Source organism: Callionymus lyra, chromosome 10 (assembly GCF_982586985.1).
Source record: "Callionymus lyra chromosome 10, fCalLyr1.hap1.1, whole genome shotgun sequence".
Lineage (NCBI taxonomy): Eukaryota > Metazoa > Chordata > Actinopteri > Syngnathiformes > Callionymidae > Callionymus > Callionymus lyra.
In genome coordinates this window covers 19,994,900-20,008,471 of record NC_141827.1, presented here as the reverse complement: position 1 = coordinate 20,008,471, position 13,572 = coordinate 19,994,900, and the positions used below count along the sequence as shown (strand labels likewise).

Genomic DNA, 13,572 nt, shown 5'->3' with positions numbered 1-13,572 from the left:
CATGGTCGGTCATGCTACTCAGCATGATTAGATTGAACAATCAACAAGAATCCTGAAGAGGAATGCAGTAATCAATAATCTTAGTATTTGAGTCGTCTTATATTCTAGTAATTGATCATATTTGTTCATGTTCTACTACGACTTTCTCCTTTCTCCAACTGAAGATGTCTGCAACTGTGTACAGTCACATCAATTAAAACAAATCATATTTTGACGTATTATCATTATATCTCATTTATTCATATACTTACATTGTTTTCATCTTCAGTCCTCACTTCCTTCAACACTCTTCTGGTCCTTGGACTTGCCATGTTGGCTCACTGGAAAAGGAGATAAGTAAGTAAGTAAGTAAGTAATATTTATTTATATAGCGCTTTTCGAGACCAGGGTCACAAAGCGTGTAACCGAGTCACAAACAATTAAAGCTTAAGGTATTTTTTACGTAAAGCATGCATGATTTCACAGAAACACCATCCATCTTTGTAGTTTAAATACCTAAAAACAGGGTGAAAAAAAGCATGATGTTGTTGTAAGTATCCATTAACCGTAGAAGGAAAATTTGATTTTCTTGTTGGTTTACATAATATTGAGCATTAAAGCATGTGATATCTGCTGACGAAAGAATTAGAAATAGACGATTAATGCATTATTTAATTCTTCAACACTTTGAACGCCAATTTTTAATGCTCTTTTACTTTGAAACAGGACTGTGGAATACTCTTTTTGTCCCCCAGAGTCCACGCTCGTGCCCACAGAAAAGATGTGACTGACACCTCTTCTATATGTACGCAGTTGCATGTCGATGAGCTCACTGAGCGGGAATGAGACAAAGTGAGAGCAGCAAGATAAGGAGACGAGTGACAATTTGTTGTTGAATCGGTTTCTGAACTGCTCAAAATGTAATTTAGATCAAAATTATCAGAATTAGGAAATCCATAGGTTGTTTTTTTTGCTAACCAGGATCAGGTTTTTCATTTTATTTTATGACAGTTTTTCAAATCAACATGGGACTGGATCACCCCAATCCTTACTGTCAGGATGAGGGATGCAATAGGGATTCAATTGTGTTTTATATATATACATATATATACATATAGTATAGCAATTATACATATTGATTACTTGACCCATCTTAAATTGTTGTAACATTTCAACAAATATTGTTTGGATCAATTCAAGACAATCCAGTTTTTTGGGGGGGATCAAAGTTTTCCAGATTCACAACAACCTGAAGGTTTCAACTTTTAAGATTCGATCATATACTATAAACACAATCCGACCCCATGACAATATCTGGCATGAAAGACATTGATTGTGCGGCTAAGATCCACTTATATTAACCGTCCATTAATAAATTGGTTGAAATGTTTTGGCTACTAAATAAGTCATAGCCTTATCGATCTTTAAAACGTGTTGTTAATTTTATAAACGACGCATATCGATTCAGATTTCAAATAGCAAATCCAAACAGTACGTAACAGTACGTTACATAGATACATTTATTTTAAATGCAATACATTGTACTCGTGTCATGGCACGTCATTTTGGAAAAATCGAACAGACTTTCTGGCTTGATATTGAACGACAGTGGATCATTTAAAAAGGGTTTTTAATGCATAATCTTGAATCAAATCATGTTCTTTATGCTAGAAACCAAAAAGCTAGCGACTAGCTTCAGTAGCTAGCTGCTCCATTACCTGCCTTTTTGCTCCAAAGCAGCACAAAAACAACGTGTCGGAGGGTCCTCGAGCTCCACTGACACACTTTGGAGACTTAGATTTGTCTTGACAATCGCAGAAAATGAAACACGGAGTCAAAGCGTCAGGCCCACGAAAGTCAGTCGAAAGGGAAAATACACTGCTGATGCTACACACCGGTAGCCATGTTCCTGTTTGGCTACGTTGGCAGTGCAATGCATCATGGGACTGGGATCTTCTCTAACGTGTCGCCAGCGCTTCCAAAAAAAAAATCAAAATGTTGTTTTTGTTTTGAACGACAGAGAAATGCGTTTTTGTATGACTTTAATCTCGGAATAAATGATTCTCCTACGACTTTAATTTCGTATTAAAATATTTTGTACGTTTTTAATCTCATAATAAAGTATTTTATATGACTTTAATCTCGTAATAAATATATTTCATATGACTTTTTTCTCGTGATAAAATAAAATAAAATAAAATTACTGTCCTTAATACTCAACTCAGTCGTAATTAATAAATGTCTATGTTTCAGTCTAAATAATAGATTATGAATACTTTTCCAAAGAGGAAATTTCAATTTGGCTTCCTTTGCTAAAAAAAAGAAATACAAAAAGACAAGATAACTGACGACGACAAAAATAATAAAAAAGTCATAAGATGTACTGGGTTAAAACATGAAACCCACCTTATGGTATTAACTCCTTAAACAAAGACGAACAAATTTAACTTCTACAGTTTGCATTAAATATTTATTTATATTTATAATAGAATATAATATTATATTAATATTAATTTATAAATCAAACATGAAACACAAACACAGTGGGTGTAGGAATAGGAATAGGATCATAAAAATCATTTGGAAATATTTTTTAAATCTATCTATTTTGTAGTGGCCCCACTGAAGATTCTCGCCCTAATAAAAATTCCGCGCCAGGCGTTATCAGAATCATAGATAATGTTTTGGAATCATTGAAGACAAATAAACATCAATCTGGTCAGATATCAACATGCTTGTCAAGATCTTCCTTTTGCTACAGTGGCAGATTATAAACCCCTTATGCAGGTATATTAAAGTTTATTGACAGTGTCGAACATTAACTTGTATCACTTAGTATTGCAATGTTTTCATTTATTGAATGTATGATAAAAGATGTATTTCAATTTGTTTACAAGTGGCATTTTAACCTTCGCAATATGTATAACCGTGCTCTGCAAATATAATAGCTTAATTTATGTAATTTTTATTGTTGACTTTTTAATGAATAAAATAATTTAATTAATAAATAATAATAATTATTATTATTATTGTTTGAATTTTTTAAATCTATCCCTTGCTGATTATTCTTTCTTCCTGTTCCCCTTGATATTGTATAATTACATCGATAGCATGAAAAATGTAATTGTTATTGTACTTGAAATACATTTATTTGAAATTTACATAAAATATGAAGAGAATATTTGATATATGACTTAACAAGCTGCAGAATTGGCACCTTAATATGTTTTACTAACGAAAGAACACTAACATTTTGTTATTGTTTATAAAAATTATGAATATAGTTGTTGACTTAAATTTACTTTATACTCTGATTAGAAAGATAGATAGATAGATAAAACGTTTTGACCTCTGGAGGTCTCCTTCGGGAAATTGTTGTTTAGGATCAATGTAATTATGGAAGTTATAATTACAGAACTGCAAACATAACATAGTTTAATGGCAGGAGTTGTTTCGCAATCTCATCGAATCATCAGGTTTTATAGATAACACAACCATAATAAATATGAGTTTGCTTTAGGAAGTATGACTTCAACACAAAATTAAAAAGCACAACTGACTTTAAAACATTTTTATTCAACATTATTTATAAATACAGAAGTACAAGAAGCAAACATACAGTAAGTGATAACATTGCATTTGATTTTAAAACCATATATTCTGAAAGAAGAATTCTAGCTGGCTTCAAAAACAGAGTTTTTTGTTTCAGGGAAACGATCTACGATCGCATGGCTCACTTCTGCTCTGAAGGTGTTTTAGTGATAACTTCTAAACGTTCAAAGTCAGAGGGTGTGTCGAGGAAGGTATCATCATCGAAGCAGCCCTCGTCCGGAGGGGAAGCCATGATCGGAAGTTTCATGACCGCGCCGGTCAAGAGGCCTGCGACGAACGAAGCTCCGATGGTGGAGAAGATGGCCGCCACCTGGTAGAGCGCTTGCTGCTCCGCCGTACGACCCAAACCCGGTTTTAATCCGGGGACCAGCGCCTTCAGCTCCAGGAATCTTGGATCGTCAATTGGCGGCGCACGATGCGAGAAGATTTCATACATGCTCGGCCCGTAAGTCTCCTCGGTCGCCAGCAGGATGGCACAAATGCCCGCGGTGGACGAGATGAGTCCGGTGAGTCCGTGCAGGTTGTGGATCCCGCACTGGTCCTGGATCCTCATCCGCCGGGCCAGGAACGGAGTCAGGTACTTGTAGCCGAAGAAGCACGCGGTGCAGCCCATGATGCCCAGCGCGTAGGCGGCCGCGGGCGTGATCATCATGTCCACGGAAGCGCCGACGGTCACCCCACCTGCCAGGGTCACGTTCTGAATGTCTGCCATGGTGAGCCGCCCCCGCTTGTTGAACAACGCCGACAGCGCGAACGCCGTGATGGTGGACGAGCTCAGGCCTATGAAGGTGTGCAGGATCGCCCTGTGCTGGTCGTCGCCCTTCAGGGTGAGCGCCGAGTTGAACGAAGGCCAGAAAACCCAGAGGAACAGAGTTCCCAACACACAGAGGATATCAGAGTTATAGCTCGTCAATTCTTTCGGGTGCCCTTTGTTAAGGGACGGGCGGTACAGCATGAAGGCCACCCCTAAACCAAAGTAACAGGCGTACAGGTGAATCAGAATGCTGCCGCCCGCGTCGTTTATTCTGATGTATTTTAACACGGCCCACTCGGTCACGGAATAAAAAGGGATCTCCAGCAGGGCCATGACCAGGAGCTGAACCGGGCTGGTTCTTCCGATCACGGCTCCGAAAGAGATCAGCACCACGGCGCAGGCGAACTCCGCGTACAGCAGGTTGACCACGCCCAGGTGGATTTTACCCTCGTAGTAAAACTGGAAGAAGCCCTGAATGACGATGGCCCACTGGATCGAGAAGGTGGCGGTGAGGAAGTTGAAGACCATGCCGCTGAAGCCGTAGTACCTGAAGAACGCCAGCAGGCAGCCGAAGCCCACGAAGATCATCACCTGGACGTCGGCGAAGTACGGATAGTCTCGATACACCGAGTTCTCCATCGGGTTGGTGGCATTGTTCTGCAGCTTGGCATCGGCGTTGTCGTCGTACGTCACGAAAGTGGCGTACAGAGTCAAAATGGTGATCTGAAGGACCAGCACCAGCGCCGGCAGACGCACTCGCAGACTCGTGGACGTTTTCATGTCGTCGCTCTACGGTCAAGCTGAAGAGTTGCTTCCCCAGTGGCATAGTATCCCTTTTTAACCTCCTTTTATCAGATAAGAGCGACTAATGTTACCGAGCAGAGATAATATCAATGACTGACAAAGGTTATCAACTCTGCACACCTTGCAAAATAACCGTAAGTGTCCTCACACTTGTATATCTTCTTAGTTCTATTTACGAAATCAACCCAATCAATCACCCGAACGATTTGGATTGGACTGCTAAGAGATTTGACTCTTAGAATTCACTGCTTTATTCGTACTTGTATCTCAGAATACGCAACATTCACCATGAGAGATAATGGTCGTTCATCATTTCTCTTCTGTCTGAACCTGGCTCAAAATTTGGACCGCTTTAAGATGAACAAACCAGGAGAATATACAAGTGAAATCAATAGTTTTTCATTTATTGAGAGCTAAGAACAACTCATTTTATGCTTTAATAATTCATGCAATATGGTCAAACAAGAAGAATGGGAAACTTGCTTTCTGGATTGTTGTTTCTTCCCGACCTCTTAGAGGAGCTGAAGAACAAGCAAAATATTCTACTTTCCAAAGCAATTTAGAGTATTTTTATTTGTATTTACAGTGTTATTGATCAACCCATTGAATTCAGAAGTTCCTGAATCTAATGAAATCACTATTTCTTGCTTTCCTAAAAACTCCGGTTTCCTCCAACATTCCAAAGATTAATTGGTGACTATTTGTTTTTGTGTATTGATGCTCTAGTGATCCGTCCATGGTGTCTCAATCAGAGGATGAGGGGGATCCGACCCAGATAAGGATGCTAAACAGACACTCCAGATACAACAAAAGTTGCTTTTATGAAACATTTGTTTACGTGTCCGTGTCTAGCGAAGTTCAAAAGATGAGAGCAGCGCTGACAGCTAATGTCTCTGAGATGTTTATTCCCTTATATCAGGGCGTAATCTCTCAGGGATGACAGCATTACATAAGCACTATTTATGACGACAAATAAACCCAATTGAAGCAGGAAAGATGAGTCCAACACAGTCGGAACAAACAAAAGTATTTGATCATTTTAATTTAATTTAAATTCAATAACCTTCTACAATAGCATCTGTAAAATGTGACTAGAAGGAATGTGATAAGTATCTGTTTGAACATACACAATCGAAGATTAACTCATGTATGTTTCCCTTTATCAGCATAACCTGACTTGCTCTGGTACAAGTGAGTCCAGCTCCTGGTTCACGGAAGACTCTAATGCAATAAAAAGTTGAAGATGTCATTAATATTGCCGCGTTGGATGTGATAATATCTGGAGTCCATCTTGTGAGGGACAAGGCCACAGGCTTATATAACCTGAAGATGATAACGGTAATAAGAGGAGGTCAGACTCATCCAGTGATTCACATTATTGAAAATGAATTTATGCATTTATGCATGAAGCCATCGGTGAGAGAATAACTCAACATATGAACCATTTAACTCAGTCTTTCTGGAGGGAAAAAAGACATGTTTTTGAGTTAAACTGTGTGTAATAAAGATTTATTAATTATAATTATTCAAATGAATGTCAACTAGACGAATTAAAACTGTAAATAATGATAAAAAAGTTTAAAAAAAAAAAAAAAAACCTCCATGTGGTTAAACCAAAAGACAGAAATACTTAAATTATAATATAATATAATATAATATAATATAATATAATATAAATAAATTACTTTATACATTTTAGATGAAAATAATCAATATAAATGAAATATCACATGCTTGAAAGCCAAGACAAAAAACGAAATGAGTCATACTGTATATTCAGATGAACTATTTAAGAAGTGGATATATATTTACTCGTCAAATATTTGATTTCATGTTTTAATGCAACTGTAAATAGCTATGGGGGCAAAAAACAGACACGCACAAAAGTGAAATAGAATTTCATTTCTAGAATTAAGACAGTAATGTATAATTAGAAAAGGAAAAAATCTTTTCAACCTTCTTTTTTTTTTAAATATTATAACATAACCATACATTTGTCTTCATGGTCGGTTTTATAGTTTCACACTGAATTCAAGCTTGAGCAAAAACAAAAATAAAGCCAAAAATAAAAGAAATAATTTAAATTACCTCAAAGATTGAAGAAATTCAGAGAAGATAATTATAAAACAAAATTGGGTAAAAGTAATGTAACGGGTTATTGCTTTTTTTTCAATTGACATTTACCCATTACATTACTTTTACCCATTTGTTTATAAAAATAGATAGATTTGTGAGTCTTTTTATCTTGTGTGACCAGACGCTCGCTAAGGTTAAGACTTCGTCTTCACAGTGTTGACATCTTGAATACAAATACTTGTCTCTTCATGGATTTCAGGGAAATAACGTTTTGACGGAGAAAAGCTTGAAACCTAGAATGTAAATGTTAATTATTAGTTTTGTTACCAGTCAAGTAGTCCACATGGATATAAAGCTGTCACATTTTATCTTGTTCTCTCCTTCGATTGCCTCATTCATTAGCTTGCCGCACAGATTGGGACCCTGGTCTTACAGGAGCCTCAAAGAGCACGACCCGTACTGTAGACAGAAACGCTGTAAAAGCTTCAGGAATGAAGTATTAGCTTTCTGCGTATCAGGTTGAAATTCTGTTAAATTGATAGCAGGCGTGATAATGAAGCAATAAAGGTGTCAACTCCTGTGACTTTTTTATTCAGTCTATAGCAGTAATCTATGTTACAAGATTATCGTAAACCAGATTTTTGAAATGCTCTGGTATAATAACTGTTAATTCCTCTTGACTGATGTGTTGTATTTTTCCGTCTCCCTGTCTTCTCCTGTACCATCTTATGTTGTAAGGAATTAAGTAAGTAATGGTTATTTGTAAAGCGCCTTTCTAGACCAGGGTCACAAAGCACTTTAACAATCACAGTTAAAATATATACTTTAAAATATCAAGACACAAACACAGTAGTCCCAGAAAATCAGGGGAAAGCCTGCACAAACAAGAATGTCTTGAAGAAGATGTTTCTTGAAGGAGTCAGTAGATCCATCAACATAGAGAGAGAGGAAGATTGTTTCAAAGTTTAGATGCAACAGCCTGGAAGGATTTCTCTCCTCTGGTCCTGAAGCTTGTTCAGGAACCATCAGTAGATTCTGATCCACAGACCTCGGAGCCCGAGCTGGGGTGTAAGGCTGGATCAGATCAGTGATGTAAGGAGGAGTCTGACCATGAATAGTTAGCTAAGTGAAAAAAAAATAACCTTAAAATGTACATTTTCGTACTTTTTTTTCCGCAATTGAATATCTGGCAAATATTCTTAATGTTTATGTTCTCGAAAAAACAATAAAAGTTGCAGTTGCAGTCAAAGTGCTACATAGAACTCTTTCTCTTTGGTGTATATAGTAGCAATGTTTTTTATATTTCATATCATGTTTGATGTAAAATAGTAAGTTAAAGCAGTGTGTGATGTCCGTGTGCCGTCATGCATGCACATCTTTAAAGGTTCTCTGTATTTAAGTTATTGATCCATCAAAAAGACAACTGAATTAAAAAAAGAAGAACAATTTATTTGAATTTTTCAATTAAATGTATTATTATTATTATTATTATTATTTTTTTTTTTTTTCTGATTCAAAAATGTTCATATTGTGAATCATTTTATGTTAAGGCTGATGAGGAATAATTCATTCATTAATTCACTCATTTATTCATTCATTCAAAAAAGACAACAGCATTTAGACAATTACTTGGACTATGATAAACAATTGTGTCTATTCCCTTTATGGCAGCAGTTTGTGAAGTAATTTTTTTTAATGTATAATTTAAAGTTTGTTTTTAATTATATATGAAGTTTTGAATAGGAAACAGCCGAAAAGAGGGGAAAAAATTCAGCCAAAACCTTGTCTGTACTATTCAGGACTCTAGAAATGTTCTGGACTTATCTTGATCTTTGAAGTATGTACTGTTTTGAGTATTGTTTTGATTGTTAAAGCGCTTTGTGACCCTGGTCTCGAAAAGCGCTATATAAATAAATATTACTTACTTACTTACTTACTTACGAACACACCGTAATTCAAAGTATTATATAATATATTTTTACAAAATAATGTTACTATATTAAAGCCTCTGAAAGAAATAAATCTTGTCACATATACATGAAGTCAATGTGGTCGGTGTTCGGTATAGACTTTGGTAAGAAAGTGAGAAAAGTTACTTCGGAAAAGGATAGTTGTTGAGAGGAAGTAATAGTAGGAAATGAAACCAAATGACCACAAGCCAACACGCTATATACAAAAATACCCCATGATATGTAAACTCCGAGAGACAAATTAAATACGCAATGCATTTCTTTATTTCACCTTTATTTTTAAAAGAACGCACATATATTTTAGATTATATAATATAACATATATTTTAAGCATGTTTATTTTACTTCATCATACGAAACTCTTTTCGCCTGACCGTCATCATTCTGAGCACCACCTAGCGGTGGCGGGCAGCGTTACACTCTCAGAGTTGTTTGGCGTAGTTGGCGTCGCTCTCTGACGTCATCGCGCTGACCCTGCAGCGCTGCGGTGACACCGTGGCGTACAGGTCGGACGTGGCGGGGATGTTGTTTTTCTCAGGTTCCCTCCTGGGTTTTTCCAAACACATCACGTCTGAGTACAAGATGTCTTGTGAAGACTTGCTTCCTGCTGCTTCTCGAGGAGCCTTCAGTTCCAGTTTGGCGTAGCAGGCCTGAGTGGAAAATAAAATGAATAAATTCAATCTTGACTTATTACTAAAGCATAAACCGGTTTATAAAAGTGCTGTAGATTAATAAAATAAGCGAGTAGGTATTTGTAAATCCGAAACATTTTCAAAGCCAAAATGTATTTGTTTCAAAGTTTGTCGAATTAAATGTTTAAGATGTTTTACATTCGTTACACAATTGTGTGTACATTTGTTTCAGACGTTTTTCTCATTTTTCTTTTCCATATTTCGGAGTTATTTATCTATTTATTATTGTTTCAGAGTAGATGTTTTTAAAAATTTAAATAAAAGCTCATTATATTTGCTTCACAATTTAGGTGCATATATGTTTTTTGTTTTATAATTCATTCTCTATATTATTTTCACAGTTTGCACATTTTTCCACAAGTCTGTTTATTTTGTTTGTTTTTGTTTCAGAGTTTGAAAAATTGTTTTATTGTTTGTAAAAAAAAAAAAGAAGTCGAGAATCTTAACATTTGTTTCACAATTTTGTTTTAAAAAATGTGTTTGTTTATTTGTTTTAGTGTTTATTCTATTTCAGAGTTTGTAAAAAACTTAAGTTTGGAAAAAAGTTTTGTAATTTGTTTTAGCATTTTGTGTAACTCATTACTATTTTGTAAGTATTTATTTGTAATTTGTTGTGTAGATTTAATTTATTTATTATATTAGGAATCTTGTTTGTTTATTTATTTCATGATTTTTTTTTAACGTAGTCTTGTACGTCAATTTCGATCAAATGTTCCAAACATCAACTGCTTTATTACAAAAGCTCTCAGATGTGGTTGAAACCTTCTTATATGTCTCTTACTACTGAACTCCTGCTAAAACAGAAACGTCTGGATTACATATAAAGATATTTTAATCAAACACCCACCGTAGTGTCAAGTCTGTTCCGTGTCCTCGAAGAGCTGTGTGACGGTGAGACGGATGATTCCATTACTTCTCCATCTGATGAAAGTAACATATTGTAAATAAACAAAGCTCGACTCGTTCAGTGACATCATGTACGTACCTGTTGTCAGGTAAGCCACGTTTCCATAAATGGGCATTTCCTTCATCTCCACCATGTGGGTGCTACACAAACAGATGAAGTACATCTTTTAAAAAAAAAAACCGAATTAAATAATATTAAAGGACAAACCTCGCTCTCCTCCGGCGTCCACGTCTCGCCCTCACTTTGACTGCTGAGAAACACAGTTAGATCTAAGACCGTCCACAGGTCAGAGTAAATGGGAGGATAATTACCGCAACAGTAAATGTTAAAAGCCACTGAGACGAGAAGTAAACCCGTCAGAGTCAACACTGCAATGTCTGTGGAAGATAAACAATCATTATTATTTGGGAACTTGAGACACAATAAGTCAAATCATGAAACCTTTTTTTTTTCCTGTTGAAACAGTATTTGGTTTCCTGAGCGAAGGGAATGAGCCACAGTTCTGTAAAAAGCTCGAGAATTCATTTTGTCATCTGCCTCACTCTGCTGCTTCTCACGCTCTTTGAAACCTGTCAAGTTTTCTCTCAGATAGTAAACGAGGATATCCACCACAAAATACAAAAAATAAGGAACTTTGGATAAGAGAAAAGAGACTAAAATCTGACGTATAATATTTTCTAATAAAAGGTAGACCATCCAAAATATACATGGACCTTTAAATATAAAACTTGACTTGAGGAAACTTGAAGGTGCTGCAACAGACTTGCTAAGAAGTTTGAAATAAGTAAATACTATTGTATTATTTAATTTAATGTATTTTTTGTATTCTTTTTAGTGATTCAACTTATGTATATATCAGTTTATGTTAATGTCTCTCTTATTTTATTTATTGTATTTTTTATTTTTTTTTTTACAAAAGTTTACAAACCTGGCAGTACAAGTTTCTGATTCTGCTTCTGAAAAAAGACTTGGTAAATGTCAATTACATAAAGTAAACAGAGAAAAACCCCAGATCAAGAAGGAAATTTAAAATAAACAAACGTATGCTTTCTAAAACGAGCTGGTCGAACCAGACTAAGATAAGAGAACTGGACTGAAATAGACTCAAATATAGACCTGGTTAACTGAGAGGTTCCCAACAAACTTGGTTAATTGAAATAAATGTATTAATATAAAATTGCTGTAGAGACTTTACACATAAATGTAGACATGGTTAAAAGTGGGTAAAGAAATGCAACTTGACTCTTGGGACAGTTGTAGTTCTACACCTAGACCTGGTCAGACGTTAACCAAAATAACTAATATAGTCTGATTATTACCTGAAGAGCAAGATAACGATTGAGACAAAAGTAGACGTATTAGTCTAGTATTGAAAAAATGGACTGGGTTTTTGGTTTTCAACTGGTGTGTTGAGAAGGTGTTAACGCTGGCTTTTTACTTTTGGCATAACTTTAACACGCCGTCAAGAAGTGATGATGATTTTAATAAAACTGTAAAACCTTTTTTCACACAGCACTGAAGACCAATAGACTTAACAGGACGACACATTTGCAGCAGCATCGGTCGGTGCTAAATTGTTGTTAACAATTTAGATTTTTGTCTTATCCTATTCTGCTTTTAATTTTATTATTATTTATATATTTTTAATAAATGTCAATGCCTCAGTTTATTTTTATGTTCTATTTAGCAATTTACTATCACTGGCTTAATGTTTCATTCAGAATCCTTTAATCCTTTTATCTTTCTTTCTGTTTTGACCTTTGACCCTGGTGAGTGTCTCTTCTTCCTTCTTTCCCTTGTGGGAAAGCGTCTTCAATAACCTGAAGCCTTGAAGAAAGCGACAAGAGGTTTATACTTCTTGAAATCACTCCGCTGATGCTGCCGGGGTTGATTCTTTTAGTGGCTGTGGTTGGATCCGCTTTCGCTTGACAGTTTGAAAAACTTTGCATTGATTTGTTGCTTCTTTTCTTTGAGTTATTTTGATAAATTAAATCGTTAAATGTCATTTATTTGAAAGAAAATGAGGAAAATAAATCCGTTTTTTTTTCTAAAATGCACTTAAAATATGAAAAGTTTAGGGGAAATCTATGATACCTGCACAGTATAGTATAAATATGAACAAACTGAACTTGATATAAATAAGCATAACGAATTACCTGCATTGTAGTCTGTGAACAGGGGGCTCATATTTTCAGATGAGCTCTTCCTCTGGCTTCTGTCTTTCACTGTGTTGAGAAGAGGAATCATGGCTGTGCTCTCATGTCAACGCTGCAGGATGTGCACCTTTGCACAAACCACAGTTTCCTCCAAGTCACATAAACACTCCAAAGAGTAACTTCAGGGACTAAAATTAGAGCCTTTGTGTCACAAACAAAGAGAACAGATATTGTGAAATTTCGAGATTCACTTTCCAAAATAGATGAAATTCAAAGGCACAAAGTAGAATCGACAGGCTGACCAGTAAAAGATTAATAATATGAATCGTTTAGTATGACAGTAGTTAGGACAACGGATGGAAATGAGCTATTATGCATATTTACATGGTTGCTCTATGCTGACATGCTGTTGAATATGCAGAGTCCTAGTTCAAATAAATAAAAATTATACTCTAACAACAAATCACTATATAATGGGAAAATATGTTATCCCTTGTGTTGTCCCAGGGTCAAGGTGAACAACCTCCCTGGCTTCTATAAATACATATGCAGTGGTAGAGGTCGTTCACCTTGACACTGGGACAACGCAATGGATACAACAAACACGTTTGTTTTCGGGCCT

The 13,572-nt window shown here is 35.8% G+C and overlaps 2 protein-coding genes and 1 pseudogene across 14 annotated transcripts in view; all 3 read right to left on the bottom strand.

Moving 5' to 3' along the window:
* The window catches only part of arfgap1 (ARF GTPase activating protein 1), a 97,458-nt gene that overhangs the window by 5,986 nt on the left and 77,900 nt on the right, over positions 1–13,572 (bottom strand). For 10 of the 12 annotated variants that reach the window (XM_087800024.1, XM_087800027.1, XM_087800030.1 and 7 more), the window contains exons 1-2: positions 1,698–1,882; positions 252–320 (exon numbers count right to left, since the gene is read on the bottom strand). In XM_087800024.1, coding sequence (XP_087656150.1) covers positions 252–311 — 60 coding nt within the window. In that variant the 5' untranslated portion in view covers positions 312–320; positions 1,698–1,882. Of the gene's footprint in view, positions 1–251; positions 321–1,697; positions 1,883–13,572 lie in introns of those variants that run through there. The other 2 variants (XM_087800026.1, XM_087800025.1) reach the window with 2 other exon arrangements.
* Positions 3,713–5,125, bottom strand: LOC148070900 (ammonium transporter Rh type B pseudogene; annotated as a pseudogene).
* On the bottom strand, positions 9,452–13,023 carry LOC148070899 (uncharacterized). Of its 2 annotated transcripts, XM_087800745.1 has the most exons (7): positions 12,951–13,011; positions 11,236–11,296; positions 11,106–11,171; positions 11,002–11,044; positions 10,873–10,934; positions 10,735–10,808; positions 9,452–9,845 (listed from the first exon to the last, which is right to left on the bottom strand). In XM_087800745.1, exons 1-7 carry the CDS (start codon positions 12,954–12,956, stop codon positions 9,618–9,620), a joined length of 540 nt encoding a protein of 179 aa, XP_087656871.1. In that variant the 5' UTR covers positions 12,957–13,011; the 3' UTR covers positions 9,452–9,617. The 2 variants fall into 2 exon arrangements, with proteins under 2 accessions (XP_087656871.1, XP_087656872.1); XM_087800746.1 differs by lacking the exon at positions 11,236–11,296 and having other exon boundaries at positions 12,951–13,023.